This window comes from Porites lutea, chromosome 7, assembly GCF_958299795.1.
Source record: "Porites lutea chromosome 7, jaPorLute2.1, whole genome shotgun sequence".
NCBI classification, from domain to species: domain Eukaryota; kingdom Metazoa; phylum Cnidaria; class Anthozoa; order Scleractinia; family Poritidae; genus Porites; species Porites lutea.
This window is the reverse complement of record NC_133207.1, coordinates 33,348,093-33,366,875: the sequence shown is the minus strand read 5'-3', so window position 1 is coordinate 33,366,875 and position 18,783 is coordinate 33,348,093. Positions and strand designations below refer to the sequence as shown.

Genomic DNA, 18,783 nt, shown 5'->3' with positions numbered 1-18,783 from the left:
AAGTGATCCTGATCTCAGCAAGGAAACAAAGGACGGAGATTACTACGTATGCACGACGGTTCAAAGCGACCAAGTTAATAGCAATCAGATAATTTTCATTAATCAGCTAAGTTTTTTTTAGTGATTCAAAGTATTGTCGGCCGATTCTCGGTGAGAGTAACTGTGAATTCATTACCCTCTTGGCTCTTCACATTTTCATACCCGAACAAGTCACTGAAAGCTGTGTTCAAAAGATGCATTTTATTTATCCATAATTCTAAGTTAGGAAGTCTTCGTAAATGTTGTTCAATTGTTGCGACGATTACATTGTATAGCTGAAATTTTAGTGTATCAATATATGAATAAGCTGTACGTGTTTCAATCGTATATATTTTCTTGACGACTGAATGTAGGCTTGTAAGGTTTTAAGGGTATTTCAACAATATCAAATCTTCTGTCATCACTAGTACTGAAGTAAAGGCCGGTCCTCTCTAGCGACGGAAGCAGACAAGCATAATCATAAGCATAAGAGTAAGCGTAACGCAAGTATAGAAATAATAAAGAGCATAAGACGCTTATGCACTGGTGAGGACAGCGTGACGTAAGCGTAAGAATCATCCATATATGGGAATCCGAATTCCGGTATCTAGGAAATTTTTGCCTGTGGAATCCGGAACCCTGGGACTTGGATCCGGAATATAGTGTTCAAGAAATCCAGAATCCCACTAACGATTGGAATCCGAAATCCAAGTTTCACTGACAAAGTCCGGAATCTAGTAACTAGAATCCGGAACCCACGGCGTGTAATCCAGAATCCAAAACTGTCTTGGATTCCATTACACGGGGCGAATAAGAAAAAGGCAAGGTTTTGATATTCTTATGTTTATGCCGGCTTATACTTATCTCAAGACCAGGGCGGATCCGCCCTGGTCAAGACCGTCCTCACTAACGCATGAGCTCCTAATGCTTATGCTTATATGACGTCGCTAGTGAGGACCAGGAGTTACAAATTAAGAAATTAATTCCTTGTGCAATATTCTATTTTGTCTTTCTCGGATTCATCGAAGTCTGATATCCATGGATGATTTAGGGCTTTCAAAGCCGTGACTCGCTTGTGTGGGTGAACTACAAGCATTCTCTTAACAAGATCTGTGGCGTCATCGGATACTTGATCCCAATAACGCGCAGCCATGTTATAGCGTCCCTCTACTATCAGCGACATCAGCTTTTGATTATCATTTTGCCAAAACGGTGGGTACCCCACAAGTAACAAGAACATTATCACTCCGCATGCCCAGATATCAACCGCTGTACCAATAGGATCAGCTAGGATTGTTTCAGGTGCAAGATACAATGGTGCGCCTTCTAAATCACAATTGATGGCGTCAGAGTCCTTAGGAAGGCGGCGCGCAAGTCCGAAGTCTGTCAGCTTGACGGTGGTTTTACCATTAGCGTTTTGTATAAGAATGTTGTCTGCTTTGATATCCCGATGAATAATCTTCCTTCGATGGAGGTAGTCGAGTGCTTCAATTATCTGAAAGATGAATTACATGAAAATGGTTACAATCCGTTTCAAAAAGTTCAAAGCCTGAACAAATGAATATTACGCAAAGATATAGGGGGAATTCTAAAACGCTCTGGGAGGGAATGTTTACAATGTCCCCAATTTGAGAAGCGGAACGAAGAAATTTGAAGGTCTAAGGAGGAATCAAACCATCAAGCCAGATTTAGTCTGCCAAGCGTAATCGGATAAGAATTATAAGAACTTCGTCGAAAATTAAGTCTGAAGGGCGGAATAAGCCCGTGAGAAAGCCTCGCAGCAAAAATCAACTGCAAGGAAAGGAGAAAAGCAACAAATGACTCACGCTGAAAGCGCATTGAACCTGATCGCTGAATATGTAATATCCCTACAAGAAAAGTGAGCTACTGATTTACTTTGAAAAAAGTAAAACGTCAGGCTGTTTTTACTAAATGCTATAAAATGTATTTCCGTCTTTTTGCTTAAGTTTTGCAACCATAAAAAGGTTTACCTAAATGCATTTCAGTTTGGTAGTATAGTCGTCACCAGCTCCTCACAAAAAAATGCGACAAAGCTCAGATGCGAGCGGAGTATCTTCAGCGGGGAACTGGTGAAAAGGTCTCATCGTTCCCCATCAGCTCGCGAGCGCCGGTTTTTGTTTCATGGTCAAGCTTTCCCCATTGTTTAATCATGTTCATACTTGCGTTTATGCAGTATACAGATAATATTACGACAACAATTACCACCTTTGTATTAAAGAGACTCCTTAGGGATTACTATGCCGACGTCCTATGGACTTGCTATAATGTAGTACTTTTCTCTTAAAATCCGTCTAGTCCTTGATCTTAGCTTCCAGCGCAATATGCAAACCACGATGTTATCATATAGCCGCTCTCGCTCTAACTTTCCAAAGAAAAATAAGAGACTGTTCGCAGTCTATTGGTTTATCTGTTGTGGTGACCCTGCCATGTATATGTATGTTATTATTATTATTTTTTGTTTGCTTTTTGAGGGGGGGGGGGGACGAAGCTGAATAAGTATAAATATAAATATTACTTACGACCTGACACTAGCCTGCACTGATACTTACCTGTTGAACGATTCGTCTGCTTTCTTCTTCAGTGAAGTCGATCTGGTTTAATATTTCATCAAAAAGTGTCTTTCCATTAACAAATTCTAGAACGACCCATACAGTGCTGTCATCATAGAAACGATTATGCATTGACACAATGTTATGATGATTTAACGTTCTCCATATATCAACTTCACTGTCGATTTGCTTCTTATCATAATTGTTATCATGGGCTTGGAATTCTTTCACTGCAAAGACGCAGCCTGTCTTTCGTTCCACGCATTTGAAAACTTTTGCAAAGTTCCCTTGTGCAATGAACTCCCTCAATTCGAAAACTTGACTAAAGTTCCTCTCAATTTTCTCCATACTAAATCTGTGGTACTTCAAGGAATCAGGCAAATTTCTGAAATAAAAAAGAATTTCTATCTTTTATTTCTCTTGAATCGGCTATATTGATTTCCTGTTATTCATTTGATTAGTTGTTTGATCTTCTCCCTCGTTAGGCCCGATCACCAGCCATCGTTAAGGAGGTAAAACCGGACCCCCTCAATCGCCGGGTTGGAAAGCGAGTCTACTCCCTTGTCTACTAAGTTTAATTCAGTTACCATATCAGGCATCCGGCCAGTAGTCTATCTGTCTACCCAACCTTAGGGCATTTAGTGCCGTCCATGATTTATCCATCTATTAATAATAATGAAATAAACTGTAAAAATCGTGGACGAGGATACCGCTAGTTGTCAACCGCGTTGGACCCGGAAAAGGTCTTATAAGCTAAATTTTATTTGAAATTTTAGAAAAAGACTACTCCGAAACTGAAACAACGGGTAGCATCTTTTTTTTTCAAAAAATATTTCGGCTTGCCACACGTGTCAGGATTCCATGTCCATCTACTCGCCTCTCTTTTTGTCTATTCAACTTTTGATATCTAATTCATTACTTTTAAGGTCTTTTAAATTCACTCATCAAAAATTTTATAAGGGCAATATTTCACTTCGAAAAAACGAAACCTGTTGTTGTTCGTATCAGATTTTCAGTTGATCTCTACCACTTCTATTGTTAACACATCTAAACTAATTAAGAAAATCAGCTTACAATAATGCCAAAATCCTAGTTGACATCATGAATACTCTTGGAGCTGAGAACCTTCCATCTTGTTCAAATGTTTGAAGAGTAACTCAATACTAGTCACGTTTCTCTTTTCTCCGTGCCAGCAAAAATAGTATGTACGTGTCGAAGTTTCTGACACTTTCGCTATTTGCTTTGGTGTACTCAAAAAATTTGATTTCGGGTATGGTGAGACAGTTTTTCTGTCCTCCTTCTCTTGCCGTCCAGAATAAAAACAATCTCTGAGTCAGAAAGTACTAGTTTTAAAAAGTTAAAAGTTGAAAGGCGGTCTCGACTCAGTCGTCCGTATCACCCATCTATTTATATATTGGTTGACATAGTCTGTATGAGTGTTTTACAACCAATAGAAATTGCTGTAATGGTACACGTAAGGAAAGGTTTAAATTTATTGCATGATAACGCCAGACAATTTCCTTAGCTGTGCTTGTCAGCACTTCAGAACACTTATACTGAAAAAAAAACAGCCTTAATTTTCATCTTTATCACAGAGATATCTAAATTTACACCTAAAAATATCATATCTTAATGAAAAGTGCTTGTCCTGCAGATTTCAACATGTGGATAAGATTAAAGTACATTACCGGTATATCTCGCATACAGTGATACCTTACTGCAGTGAATGCAAAACCGCACGTTACATTAAATTTTTGAACTTGAAATCACTGCCGATCTAATTGGTCTTTTTTTGGAGTCGTTCTTGAAGCTTTCTGCAAAACTGCTTATGTAATTTAATTAAAAGTTGTAGTCTGTCAGCTTCGCTCTGCCCCGCCTTACGAGCAGAGGTTTCTCTCTGGCATGATTTTTAGTCTTTTACAAAGTCGTTCGCGTCGCTTGACATTCGCGTAGTTGGTTCTATACTTGTCTTGAAATTCAATTGTTTACTACCAGCACAATATAAATCGAAAATTGCATCACTAAGTTGAAAAATAAATATTTGGCGATAATTGCCCTTTGTGCCCTTCACTGATGATCACGTTGTAAAAATAGACTGACACAATTTTTTATTCAGGTTTGTCCATAAGTCACAATAAAACTTTTCTTACTTATTATGAAAAGAGTGAGCAGTTCTGCTTAAGAGATAATGACAATCAACACAGACTTACCTCAAAAGAAATACGCAGCTAATTTGAGCCAATGTAAGCACTATTCCAAAGTCAAGATACCAGTCAAGGATGAAACTGTTATCAACGTGTTTGAAGATCAACACGCTAATTCGCACCTTTTCCCATTTATAGTTAAGACTCCAATCCTGTGTTTCACGACCCCCCAGTTTCTCAAGATTGAAATTCTTCGAAATGTTTGAGCGGCAATGTGGTGCCTTCGCGGTTAACACACCAATATTGTGGGTTGCTAATACGATATGTTATCGTTTGGCGGTTTGCGCCCCACAGGAAATAATTATTGTTAATACAGAACGATCAAGCCGTGACGTGGTTCTGTCGCCAACGTTAACCGCACTGAAAAATAATCATGTTAACAGACAATATGACACTATTGTTTCCCGTTTCAGCAACCAAACTCGGAACCCCATTGATTCCTCTGGATTCTTCGAGCCGGCATTAAATTCTAATATTTTTTTTCCCCCGATAACAACTAATAACAACTTGAAACAACAAATAAAATATCCTGGATAGCGGCTACAGTAAAACACAAAGAACAAAGTGGACTCCAAAGGCCGACTCAAAATCAGTCTGCCCAAGTGCCTTGAGGGCTATTTTAATTGGTCCATGTTTAGGGTGGACAACCGTGTTCTTGAATTGGCTCGGCACTGCACGCTATTTCGATCAGTCTGACTGACTATCAAATGAATAATTTCAGGTAAAAAGTCTTAAACCCACGTAGTACAATGCACGCTAATCAGCTCAAGTCTAAATCTCAAAAGCCCAATTTTTATTTTTATACGACTGCTTCGCTCTCAAAACTCGGTTCAGCTAAAAAATCAAACGTGATCGTAGCTTTTTCAGTTTACCTAACTTTTAGTAAGTCAGATGTGAGATTCATGATCAGAACAAAGTGGCGTTGTTGCCGCAAAAAAAAATTCATGATTATTAATCAGTTCGTGGAGTTTGATATTTCTTCACTCTTTTTATAAAACCATATATTAATTATTTTGACGGTTTATGTTTGTACTGTTTTGTTCCTTCCTTTTCTACAAACAATTAATTCGTCCCGCTGTGACACGTCGTCTTTACAAGTGTCGTCGAAAAAGGGAGACAGAGCTGAGAGTGGTCTGAAAAAAAGAGAAAGGAAAAGAGGAAGTCGGTTGATCATGCCATTAGTTTGCTAATTTAAGTCTCTCTTGACCGCTTAAAGCATTGCTCGGATCACCAACGTTTCTATTTTAGAACAGTATTTAGATTTATAAAAACTTGAATTAATTACGGGATAGGCCTGAACGCTCCAATGCTCCAAATTTGAGTTAAAACGTTTACCGTCCGAATTAAAGAAAAACAGTCAGGCGGCTCACAATAATTTGAAGGGGGGAAAAATAATCAAGGTTATTTTAATCGTAGAAGAAATTCAGTTCAAATTTTCAGAAAAGCTAAAACAGATGCTAGACGGTGTTGGTTCCCTGATTGCTTTTCGTTCATCACCATGATTCGTGTGCTGTATTTCTCCCCCGGGCAATAGAATAATCTCGTTTATTCAGAGGTTCTTAAACGTGACTTTAATTTCTCAGCACCAGTGGCACGCTTTTTCTCTTCGTATACAGGTCGAGTCAAGAATACTGAATGATGCATGAGCCCGCGCCGCTTCCAGGGCCGTTTCAATTTCGACATCGCGAAAGCCTAGAGTCTTCTTTCTGTTTAGCGCTAGTTTGCACGAGGTGTGACGGCCAAAAGAATGAAAATTATTTATCTTCAACAGTTTTCTCTTCGCAGCCCCTAATTTACGAAGTCATATCCGGCTTATATATAATCGCAGAAAGACTTAAAAGGCTATTGTTCAAGGTATAATAGGTAGACCACTTTTTAGCGGGTAGATGCATTGTTTTGAGATGCAAAATCAAAAGCTTATAAGTGGTCATCCTATTTAATTTATATTTTCATTTGTCTACTTTGAATTTTTTGGCTCTCACCGAGTTAAACCATAAAAAATACCTTGTACACATGGTACAACTGAAACACACCCGTATTTTTTTTTAATATTGCTGATTCTTACTTATCACGTTCGTAGCGGTTTGTTGACCTTAATCACCGTGTAACTTTTTCTTGAGGTTGTCTTTTGACATGAAGAGAATCCTACGAATTCACAAACGGTTACAAAACAAACAAACAAAAATGACATTCCCTTTGCTCCAAGGCTAAAAAGCTTTTAAGATTTTTTAAGGAAAAAAAAAATTTAAAAATGCTGAAATACAGACAAGTTAACGAGAATCCTGAATCATCTCTCGGTTCTGAAAACGGCTCATTAACGACTCTCTCCATCTTCTCCTAACAAACAAACAAACAAAAAATTTGGGAAAGAAGTGTGTAGTTGAAATTGACGTAAATGAACGCTTTTCCCACATCAAATATATGTGTTTTTCCAGCCACTGGAAACTTTTCGCACTTCTTAATCTGGCCGCCGTTTGTGGTTTCGAATGGAAAACATTTCTACAAAGTAAATTTTTTTCTCTAGCCTTTCAAGACCGCCCTTAGTTCTATCATCTATGCAAAATTGCCTCAAGAAAATCGTCAGGTTTACAAATGAAACACTTTCTTTCGCCAGTGAAAATTACCAGCAAAATTTAAATTGTAGAAATTTTCTTTTAAAACCCGCGTCACTCTATTCCCCGGCAAGCTGCATGAACGCATTAATCCTTAAAACCTCCGGGTGCCACCTTTGTCTGAAATGAGGAATTTTGTTTTCCAAAAAACTGAAAACAAACTAAACGGAAACGGAAGAGTAGAAAATCGTACTCTGATTTATGACGTATACTAAAATTCAAGACATATTTCCTCATTAATTTTTATAGAATAAATTAACATACTGAATTCTCTTCAAGGGAATCGAGTTAAAATAGTTTGCTGACGGGTGACTAGAAATGAAGAAAACGGTGAGCTTTACTTGTAAAGTATAATGAAGACTGATGACCATCTAAAATATTTCTTTTACCTAGTAGACCGTAGTCTGCTACACAGCCGTTTTTAAAAACAGCTGTGTACTGTGTAGCAGACTAAGTAGACCGTGGCACTTTGCACGCAACGGAAAGAATAACATATTATTTTGATAGGGATTATTTTGTAGTGTATAGGTTGAAAGTGATTGTGGTATGTCGATGTCTCTACCGTAAAATGACCCAGGCCATCAATGCGGAAAACGACTCACAGATTAAAGAGGTTGGGCTTTCGAGACAACTTGACTGTATTCTAAACACGAGAAACACCTTTTCGATGCCTTCCACCCTGACAGGCCGGAAGCAACTCACCTTCTAATTTGGCCATGAATTTTCCGTTCTAATAGCAATTTTGCATTCTCAGAGTCATACCAAGAAAAAAAAAAGATAAAATTAAGAAAGGAAATAGTATTGCGGGCCCAGCAGTATTGCGAATTAAAACGCTCCTCGCATCGTACAAGATTGAATTCGTCTTCCTGTATTACTCCTGTTTGATAAGTTAAGAGTCTTACGACTGCAAAAAATGAATAGAATCTGCTTAAAAACTTCAAAGTTAAACTATAATCGTGATCACTCGGAAAGTATTCGTCTGGATCTGAAAGAACCTAAGCCAGAAACGAAATCTGTATTAGGGACCCACCCAGGGGACCGGTGACCCCTTTTCGAGCAATCAAAAATTTCGGACAATAGGCCCTTTGCTTGACAGTGATCACGTAATCAACTTTCAGTAAACACGAAAACAGTTCACTTGTGAAAAATTTTGTTAGCACAAGCTGAAAGAGCATATTAAAATTAGGAAACCTGAGAATTTTCAGCCGTGTATCTCAAAAGTAGCGATTGCAACGGTGGCCGAAAGTTAGAAGCATTTGCGTGAGAAAAACAACTTTTGTCACCCAGTCATTGCATGGTTTCCATACAAATCACTAGTAAATTAAATATTTCCTTGAGCATTACGGGGCTCAATCTTCTTTTCATAGCAGGCAATTTGAGCCCTTAAATGCGTAAAAGAGAGATTTAACGACAGTTTTTTTTTAAATTTAGAATTTACAAGGATTTGTATGGAAAACTACTCAAACTTGCAAGAGTTGTTCCTTCTACTTTTCTGCGGCCGTTGCAATCGCAACATATGGCTGAGAATTCATAGGTTACCTAATTTTAAGACACTCTATCACCTCGTGCTACTAAAATTGTTGAAAAGCGAACTGTTTTCGTGTGATCAGGTGATCAACTTAGCAATTATTCGGAAAATTTTCTCCCTACCATCCCCACCCACTACAAACCTAAAAATGAGCGGTCGCCCAGCAGATGCAAGATGGCGGCCGAGGCGTCGCTTGTAGGCTCGTAGCTTCTTTTCATTTTATCTTTTAAGGTGAATGCTTTAAAGGTATGAATTCTTGTTTGGTAAGATTTGCGTATAACCCCATACATTTATTATGCATACATGTTTCGACTCTATTCATGTTAAACTACTTGTGAGTAAGTAAGTCCTACAGTCTACTCCCGATAACTCGAACGTACCTTCTAGGGAAAACGAAAAATGTTCGAGTTAGCGGGAGTTCGAGTTGTCGGGAACTCGAAGCAAATAACCAGAAATAAGAAAATGGGATGGGGAATGAATGCAAGTAACATGCACACTTCAAAACTTGATTTATACACAGCAGTGCTGGACACTGTATTTAAACTGGACTGACAAGAAAGTAAAGACAAAGAGTACATGGTTTTTAAAACAATTTCAATGTTTTGGACTGCAGTACACTTTTTTTTCACTTGTCACGCATGGTTGGAGTTATGGACGGTAAATTGATATAGTTCTCTGCAGCGAAACAAAAATTACTTAGAGTTAGTGGGAAATTCGAGTTATCGAGGGTTCGAGTTACCAAGGGTAAAATAAATTATAGTAAATGTATGAGAAAAATCCAGGGGAAATGGATTCTGGTTCGAGTTAGCAAGGGTTCGAGTTTTCAGATTTATGAGTCGAATGTAGTTAATATAACCACTAAGAGCTCAGAAGTTGTGACTCGTTAAAACGCTCTTGTGAAAAAAAATTGGTTGAAAAAATACAAAAGAAATATGATATGGGAGTTTTTATATGGAAATGGTACCTTTTGTTTTGGTGTTACGTTATTATTAATATATGGATTGTAAATAGATTTTTACTATTTTTTTATTCTATGCTTATGATATGTACTTTTTTTATTTTCTCCCCTTTTTTACATTGTAAAGTGCTACGAGCTCAGGATATGAGCACTATATGAATAAAGTTATTATTATTATTATTATTATTATTATCAATCCTTGTTGTCTAGACCAAATTGTGTTTGTTACCAGTTTAATTTTATGTAAAGAACTAAATGTTGGATATAGGGTTCCTTTAATAGTACCTGCAGGACTCTTATCTGTGTAACCTTGCAAATTAACGATCATATATACTTCCATTACTTTTTATTCCTGCAAATGATATAACTACAGTGGAGACTGCCTGTTGACTAGCTAGACTATCTAAGCTCACTTCAAAAAACAAAGCATTTTCCACCCTTATTTTACCACTTTGATTGCCGATTCTTAAATTTTCAAAGTTAATCTGTCCCCCAACCCTGTGAGCAGATGCTCTATTTTCATGATATACTGCTAAAAACCATCCCACTTTTTATTTCATGCATGTGCAAATTTTCTTACATGATTCACAAGCATAAGGTGCACACTATAATCTGCATCTTTTCAATTAAAGATGTGCTCAGTCTGAAATGCTACAATTTGTTTTGAGGTTAATAGCTGTGGATGCACATGTTTGAAGCATAAACTTGCTACAGACTATTAAACTAAAAAGGTTTTATATTCTTCTTCATAGAGAGGGAAAGCATTACTGAACACAGTACAACACGAACGTCAATAGGGTGGTCTGTACCCACGCAGACAGGCTTGATTTCCGCTGCTCTCTTGATCCTCCTGAACAGCATCTGGTAATCAAGCCTAATGTGCAGACTCAAAAACAAAATACAACCACTACATTCTTATAAAAAGAACCCCCTGGAATGGAAATTCCAGGGAGGTGGGATGTCTAAAACAAAAGTGCCCACCGTGGAGGGTATGGATATTATTATTCTGTATTGCCAATCCTGAGCCATCTACTCCTAGGTCCAGCTTATCTTTACTGCTCTTTGTCCAAAGTGGTCCTTGGAAGACTTCACAGTTCATCTGACTTTTTTAATTTTCTAATTGCAGAGACGAGGAGAAAGGACTTCCTGGTTATTGACTTGATTGAGCCCACAAAGATGCTTTTAGTCTCTGGTTTGAAATCTTTGCACACAGGCTTACGAGGCCTTGGGTTGTACCTGTTTGAGTTTCAAAAATATCCCTTGCGCTCTTTTCAAAAGTTAAACAACTCTTACAGCATATCAAGGACACCAAAGCAAATTAATGGTGAAGCCACGAATCTTGGCAACAGTATCTGCTTTGTAAATCCTTCTTGCAAATTCTCAACATCTCAGTCCACAAACCAATCTAGATACGTCAGGAACTTGGATAAGAAAATAAGGGTACTAAAAACTGTAGAAGAACACCTGGAATTGCTTAGGAAATTTTGCAAGTCTGTTTATACTTCAGACAGAGTTGCTATACTTTGTAGGATTGCTAAGATCACAGAAGGAGATAAAAGAGAGAGGCTTGTGTTGGAAGTGGAAAGAAGGAAGTCTCAGCGAGGGCAATATACCGAATACATGGAATCACTGGAGTGTATTTCCAAAGGCATCTCTAGATGCAACGCATGGCATCTTGCTAATTTGATGTGGGCTTTAGGGAAAATTCATGAGAAAGACCACAAACTTGTTGCACTTTGCGAGAGGGAGATTTTGTTACGTGGCATCACTTCTTTTAACAATGCTGAGATTTGCCAGATCATTAATGGCTGTAAAAACCTTAACTTGGTATCCTCGGACATGTTTGCAAAAATAGAGGAAACTATTTTAAATGAAGATGCAAGCATTCGTGACTTCGAAGTTTACGAACTATCAGGAATGTTGGCTTCATATTCTAAAACAGGCAACGGCTCGGCTAAACTGTTTAATACCTTCTTAAAGGAAATTTTGTCAAGAGACTTCTCAAAAATTGGCTATCGCGCTCTAGCGGAATTTGTATGGTCATTTGCGAAGAGAGATTTTGTCGCTGACAGTTTATTTCACAAAGTTGAAGAAGAAATAATAAGACGAGGTATATCAGACTTGGACAATGCTAGTTTTTCTAAATTACTCTGGGCATTCACCAAAGCCGGTTGTGGAAGTAAGCGTTTATTCTACCATCTGGATAATGAACTTGTCAGCAGCGGTTTAAAGCAGTTTGACAGTGGTGTGCTGATAGAAATCGTTTGGTCTTTTACAAAACGAAATGCGACAGACGCCAGAGTGTTTGCCCTTGTTGAAGAGGAAGTTTTACACCTTGGAGTCCATAAGTTTAAAACACACCAGCTTGTACGGATTCTCTTCTCATTTGTCTCTGCTGAAAGACACAATCTACTCTTGGCTTCTGAAATTGAAAGAGAGTTACGCCTAAGAGATATTCTTCAATTTACCAGTGGCGATTTATGCCAAATAGCCTGGTCACTTGGGAAAGCTGGAAAGTCAGACAGTAAGCTCTTTGATATAATTGAGGCACAAATATTTCAGCGTGGCGTACGGGAGCTTCCCTTAAAGGAAAACCATTTACTGATGCTAATGCGTGGATTCATTGAAGCCAAAAGAGGGACTAGGCGACTGTTTGAATTTCTAACTCACTTTTTTACAGAAACAGATTTCCGTTGTTTTAGAGAAAGTGAGATTTGTGAGTGTGTTTGGTGTTTTTCTGAGGCAGGTTTTAAATCAGGTGCACTTTTTGATTCTTTGGAAAAAGAAATCTTAAATCGCGATAAATATTTTTTTAGCAGCAGGCAGATCGCCTTTATAAAAGAGGGATTTCAACGAGTTGGAAAAGGGAGCAGAGAACTTTTTGCAATGTAACGTCTACGAGTTAGCTATGGGATTAGCGAAAAACGCAAGCAGGCTACCGGCGAGAGAGGCCGCCCCCTTTCCCAAGATAAAGCGCTTCTTATTTTCTCTTTGCTCGTTTTCATGTTGCCCTTACTATCTGAGAACCCGGCACAGGCTACTCATGAAAACACGGGTGGTGCAATGGTGACAGGACTCACATCCCACCAAAGGGGCCTGAGTCTCAAATACGGAGGTTACGTCATACGCAATTGGTTCTTGTTCTTGCTCCGATTGAGAGGTTGTTCTCCAGTTACTAAACTGGTTATCCTCTGTCCTTGAAAACTGAATTCCAGTTCAGTTCGGAAAATAGTAGGCTAAGACCACTTTGCTGGTGTGAAACCATTAAGTCGTGGTAATCAGTTGTAATCAAAATTAAAAACAACTTTTGGACCTTGTTGAGATTTCATGCCAGCTATAAACATCCTTTAAACTTGAGATGAAACATTACCAGAGAGTTTCGACACTTAGTATGGATCCCTGACATAGCAGTAAAAATAGTCGCAGACTCCACGCAAATAACTATGGTTTAAAGAAATAGTTGGATGTCGACAAATTTGTTTGCGCCATAACCATATCACTGTTCACACCTACGCAAAAAGGTATAGACAACCTCTACAAACCGTTAATTTGTCATCTGATTGGAAATTTTCACGAAAAGGGGCTTTTTTGGCTTAAAATAATTACCTTTCCAAGTATCATGGATTGTACGTATATGTTCTGTGACCCTCAAGACACAAGCTAATCTAAATAGCATTTAAAACATGTGAAGGTTGACGTGACGTTGGTACCAAGAAAGCAGTAGTTTTCTAAAATGACATCTAAAATGCTGAATTTCTCTTGAATTGCATTGCAATTGTGTGTTACTAAAGGGCACAGTTTAGCCTGTTCCAGGGTTCAGATAGTGGGGGGTGACGCAAAGTAAAGAAAGCATGAAAAAGTAGAGGGGGGACTCCCCCTTTGTCCTTTTCCTTTTTTCCACCCCCTTTTACTGTCTGAACGCCTGAAACGGTCTATGTGCAGTTAAGTTTTATGAATAAATGATCCCCTTAGTGAGGAAGGCAACCTATGAAGTTGAAAAAAATATAAACGTACAAAAATTCAGACTTCCTTTTTTTTTCTCACATGGACTCTTCCCCTTTATTAATAAGCAAAATAGAAATGAGAACACTACAGCAAAAAAATGAGAACACGAAAACGTGCACAAAGGACTGAATGAAACTTTAGGTGATTAATTTCCCGCTCTGCGCTAGCCGTTTTATATCATTCTTGACCCCATAATACCCTCAGAGGTATTGTCCAGGGGCAGCCAGATGAGTCAGGGTGTGACGAAATTTATCAACCATGGGCTTAAAAACTCCTGTCGTGCTGTTCTCCTGACCCAACCTGGCTGCACCAGGGTCTACGAGGATGTCTCGACCCCAGATCTTACACCTCTAGCTCTGTGTGTTCATGTGCAGAAGGGCTAAGTCAATTTTGGTTTTCAATCTCCTTCCCAGAACCTGTTCTCCTTTTGATTAATTAAGAACGCATTGTCTGTACTCATGGGGACAAAGTTGTTTATTTCTAAATCTGCCTCACAAGTACCCTTGAAGACACTGGACTTGTAGGTTACTGTCAAGTTTAGAATTTGAATTCACCTTTGATACCAAATTCAAAGCTGAAGTTTCCCCGGTTTCTGACACAGTCTTACTTATCGTCAGAGCCAACCTAACCCTTTAAAAATGGTGGATTTATTGCAATTAATTATTTCATTAATTAATTACACCATTAGTTAATTAATTACTTGCTTTATTAATTTATTGTAGTAAGCTCCAATTAAACAAAAGTTTTAGAAGCCTTATAAGCCTTACTTTTAAAGTGTTTTTAATAATTGTTTTTCCCAATGATTTTGTGGATCACACAATGCCTAGTCTGACATGTCATGAAATGTAATAGTCTGCAGACATGAATTATTGTAAATGTGGCTTAATGCTCAACTATCCCTATACTCATTGTCTCACTGTATTCTCCACAAATTTTAATATTAATTTGAATGCTTAAGTAAACAATAATGATTATTATCATCATTGCTGTTCCACAAAAAAGCTGACAGAAATGAATGTACTTATACAATATTACTGAATGCCCACATGCAAAATCCTTAAGTAAGCCACCACCTCCCATAAGCAATCACCTATTCAAAACACCAAAACTTTCCCAGTCAAAGCCTTACAGTTGGAACCTGTCATAAATAACCCTCCCCCACTACTCCTCTGTAATTGACCACAAAGTCTTCAAAAATTGGGTGGTTGCTTACAGCTGGAGATTCGACTGTAATTCTGATGTAAAAGATATTCCATTTCCTGCATTCATAATCCAAAGAGGTTTTTTCCTTTTCCTGCCTCCTGAAAAATGTGCTTAATGAAAGAAAGTTCTTTTTGATTGAAAAAGTCTTTACCTTTAGCAAGGATTTCCTTTTCCAAAGCATCAAACAATGCCCCGGCTTCTATGTTTGCCTTACAAAAACACCAGGCACATTCACAAATGGTTCCACCATTTAACTCATGGAAATCATTTGTTGAAAAAGAGCTAACCAGATGATCAAAAAACTCTTTGCTTCCTTTTCTTCCTTCCAAAAATCCCCGCATGAGCATGAGTTTTTCTTTGACCACAAATTTAGAGACACCACGCTTAATTACTTCAGCTTCAATGACATCAAACAACTTGCTGTCTAAGTGTCTTGCCTTACCAAGACACCAGACGACTTGACTTAAACGACCATTATCCAACTCCTTCACATCTCTTATGGATAATTCACTTTCAATGTCTTCAACTAGTTGATCATTATGCCTTTGAGCAGAAACATATGACCAAAGAAGCAACACAAGCTCGTGAGTCTGAAAATTATGAACACCTCGGTCATAAATTTCATTTTCAGCAAGCTCAAATACTTTGGCTTTAGTCACATTTCTTTTAGAAAATGACCAAACAATTTCTAAGAGCTCAGAATTGTTAAAGCTCTCAAGACCCCTTGAGTTGAGTTCAATATCAAACTGATAAAAAAGTTGTCGGCTTCCTTTGCCAGCTTTTCCAAATGCCCAGAGTATCTGAATAAAATCAGCTATTGACAAATCATTTGTTCCACGCCGAAGAATTTCTTTTTCTACAGAGTCAAATAAACCGTCTGCCTCTAAACCCTTCTTTGCAAAAGACCACACAAACGTTGCTAAATCAACACTACAAAGCCTAGAAATGTCTCTTGTAAGAAGTTCTTCCATGAATACATCAAACAATTTGACAGAGCCATTATCTGTCTTAGCAAATGACAGCAATATGGCATCAAGCACACAGCCCTCAAAGTCTTTAATCTTCAATTCCTCACTTAAAACTGCATCTTGTATCTTTGGGAAAATGCCTGACCTGTTCAAGTTTAGATTTGTACATCCAAGGACAATTTGACACATCTCAGCATTGTTAAAGGCCATGATATCATGGGAAAGGATCTGTTTTTCACAAACTTGAACCAGTTCGTGAGTCTTTTCCTCGATTTTTCCTAAAGCATACAGCACATTAGCAAGCTCACGAGGATGACACTTGGAAATGTCTTGGGCAATACTATCCAGTAATTCCACATAAGTACATTTTTTTCCTTGTTTTATCGTTTCTTTTTCCTGCTCCAACACCAGCTTCTGCCTTCTATCCCTTTCTGCAATCTGGGCAATGTTAAACAGCATGGTAACTCTATTCACAATGTTTGCAGAAGTTTTTACACTTTCAAACAATCCAAGTTGTTCTTCAACTGTCTTCAGAGAAAGTATTCTTCTGTTAAGATAAAAGTCATCTCTTGATGGCCTCAAAATTTCAGATCTGACTGTTGAGTAATTACGACAAAAGTTCACAAAAGGCTGGCCAGTGACTTTGTATCTTGGTTTTGTAAATCCTAATGATTGCAATGTTGAACCATAGATACCATGAGATTTCATAAATGGTCTTGAAGGAATTTTATGAATCAGACAAAGGCAATGAAAATAAATTCTTCTGTACAAAGATGTTATTCTGTACTCTACCAACATGTTTTAGCACTGTTCACAATAAGAAGGACATTTAATAAGATGTCCAAGTCCTTTTTCCTGTAATAAAAAGAAAGAAAATTAACTAATTTAGTTGAAAACATATATTTCAATATAGTTTGCATTTGTTTCTCTACAAAACTTGAAATAAAATTTTTTAAAAACACGCACAATGCAAGCAAAGTAACCAGCAAAACTAACAGCTGTAGTTTATTTTTCAACGGTTTTTAATATAAAGATCAGATTCCTTTTGAATGATGGATCATGTGGATGGCACCTCATCACAACACTGTCATCAAATCACCACTGGAAAAATTATGCAGTGCCCATGTAAGCTTATTTCATCGTCGTAAGCCAAATCCATTATTACTAATTTTATTATTAGTTTTGTGATAATCACAAGCTATCTTTATCTCATAGTAAGTCTAAAAGTAAATGAAGCTGACATAAGAAACTTAATTATGAGAGAAATTGTCTGTAAAGTGAACATTAAGTTATGTAACCATTCTCTGGCCTTTTGATTGATTGGAGGTGATGCAGCTCAGTTGTATTAAGTTCAGCGAATTCGCAAAGTTATTGCTTAATTCATACATACCTCCAAAGCGTTCCGACAGGATAAACTGAAAAATCGAAATAAAAGTTTTCAAGAGCGGCTGGAAATCTCAATCGCCATCGAAAACGAAGGTTGTCGTCTCGAATACTCTGCCGCCATCTTGTTTGGCTTCGCGATTAATCAGAGGGGAGACCATGAGATTGCTTTGGAACAGAAGTTGCGTGACAATTCTTTTACCGATGTCACGCATGTATCGAAATCTGGCTTTGCCATGCTTTTGTTTAGAGATCATACTCAATTAAATAAGAGCGAAAGGATTTTATCAAAAACATTTGTATGTAAATATTAGCAACGGATTATGAAACTTCACGGTTTCACAAAATTCAGGTTGATAAACGACCCGAAGCTGGAACGTCTGTGGAGATGCCCTAACATCTCTATCTCCACCAATACAAGATCAAGCTATTTAATACTACCTGTGTCACTGTCCTTCTATATGGCTGTGAGTCGTGGGTCCTGTCGAAAGCAATGGAAAGCGAGATCAATGCCTTTGGTACCTCATGTTATAGAATTATGCTCAACATCAAGAGAATTGATAGGGTGTCCAATGCTAAAATCTATGATAGCTAACTCATACTGCCCCGCTAGTAGAAAATGTCAGAACCCGCCAACTGAGGTTTCTGGGTCATGTACTCAGGATGCCTGATGATGAGCCATGCAAGGAGTACGCACTGTATATTCCACCACATGGGAAGAGAAAACCAGGAAGGCAACGAACACTGTTTCTCAGATACACTCAACACCTTTTGGGAGACACACACAACATGATTGGCCCGGGAAAGCTGTCTGAATTGGCACAGGATCGTTGTGGCTGGAGGAAGCTCGTAGTCGCCTGCTCTGTAGCCGACCGATGATGATGATGATGAAACGACCCGAAAAAGACTTTTATTTTTTAATGAACTCAATCTCGAGTTGACTAAGAGGGCCTTTTTTTATGAGGGGGCTACCCTTTCTAATGATTGTATGTAGTTTTGTTCATAAGGAGGCTACCTTTTTTTATTGATTATAATTATGTAATGTATCCCAGTTTCGTATATAATTAAGTTTTTATCTATTTATTCATTTATTTTTATACAGGACCCATATTGATAGTAGTTTTTATAACTGAAATGGTCATCCTGTTTAAACATGTTATTATTTATATTATTATTATTATTATTATTATTATTATTATTATTACTAAATTATTTTAAAAGTCGGCTTTTAACTAAAACGTGTCATCAGTGCCTATCGTTCGTCATTTCTCTTCAAAAAAAGACGAACGGAACAGAGGATCTTTAAACTGAAACAAGTTGCATTGTTCACGATT

At 37.8% G+C, this 18,783-nt stretch overlaps 3 protein-coding genes across 4 annotated transcripts; 1 reads left to right on the top strand and 2 right to left on the bottom strand.

Annotated features, from left to right (window-relative positions):
• Nucleotides 1–36: 36 nt before the first annotated feature.
• On the bottom strand, nt 37–5,160 carry LOC140942696 (calcium/calmodulin-dependent protein kinase type II alpha chain-like). 2 transcript variants are annotated; one of them, XM_073391662.1, is made up of 3 exons: nt 4,799–5,160; nt 2,589–2,973; nt 37–1,513 (listed from the first exon to the last, which is right to left on the bottom strand). In XM_073391662.1, exons 2-3 carry the CDS (start codon nt 2,934–2,936, stop codon nt 998–1,000), a joined length of 864 nt encoding a protein of 287 aa, XP_073247763.1. In that variant the 5' UTR covers nt 2,937–2,973; nt 4,799–5,160; the 3' UTR covers nt 37–997. The 2 variants fall into 2 exon arrangements, with proteins under 2 accessions (XP_073247763.1, XP_073247762.1); XM_073391661.1 differs by lacking the exon at nt 4,799–5,160 and adding an exon at nt 3,663–3,991.
• A 5,868-nt stretch (nt 5,161–11,028) lies between these two features.
• Nucleotides 11,029–12,803, top strand: LOC140942694 (uncharacterized). The gene has a single exon (XM_073391659.1). It carries the CDS (start codon nt 11,067–11,069, stop codon nt 12,780–12,782), a length of 1,716 nt encoding a protein of 571 aa, XP_073247760.1. The 5' UTR covers nt 11,029–11,066; the 3' UTR covers nt 12,783–12,803.
• Nucleotides 12,804–15,043: 2,240 nt separating this feature from the next.
• Nucleotides 15,044–17,585, bottom strand: LOC140944100 (uncharacterized). The gene is made up of 2 exons (XM_073393223.1): nt 17,457–17,585; nt 15,044–16,921 (listed from the first exon to the last, which is right to left on the bottom strand). Exon 2 carries the CDS (start codon nt 16,862–16,864, stop codon nt 15,161–15,163), a length of 1,704 nt encoding a protein of 567 aa, XP_073249324.1. The 5' UTR covers nt 16,865–16,921; nt 17,457–17,585; the 3' UTR covers nt 15,044–15,160.
• Between the last annotated feature and the right edge of the window lie 1,198 nt (nt 17,586–18,783).

What these genes read in the sequence shown, in the direction of transcription:
- LOC140944100 (XM_073393223.1), bottom strand. Translation starts at nt 16,864, where the DNA reads ATGTTGGTAGAGTACAGAATAACATCTTTGTACAGAAGAATTTATTTT.
- LOC140942696 (XM_073391661.1), bottom strand. Translation starts at nt 3,691, where the DNA reads ATGATGTCAACTAGGATTTTGGCATTATT. An exon ending in ACTAGGATTTTGGCATTATT is followed by an intron (nt 2,974 to 3,662) that starts GTAAGCTGATTT and finishes TTTTTATTTCAG; the next exon opens with AAATTTGCCTGATTCCTTGA. An exon ending in GCAGACGAATCGTTCAACAG is followed by an intron (nt 1,514 to 2,588) that starts GTAAGTATCAGT and finishes TTCATCTTTCAG; the next exon opens with ATAATTGAAGCACTCGACTA.
- LOC140942694 (XM_073391659.1), top strand. Translation starts at nt 11,067, where the DNA reads ATGCTTTTAGTCTCTGGTTTGAAATCTTTGCACACAGGCTTACGAGGC.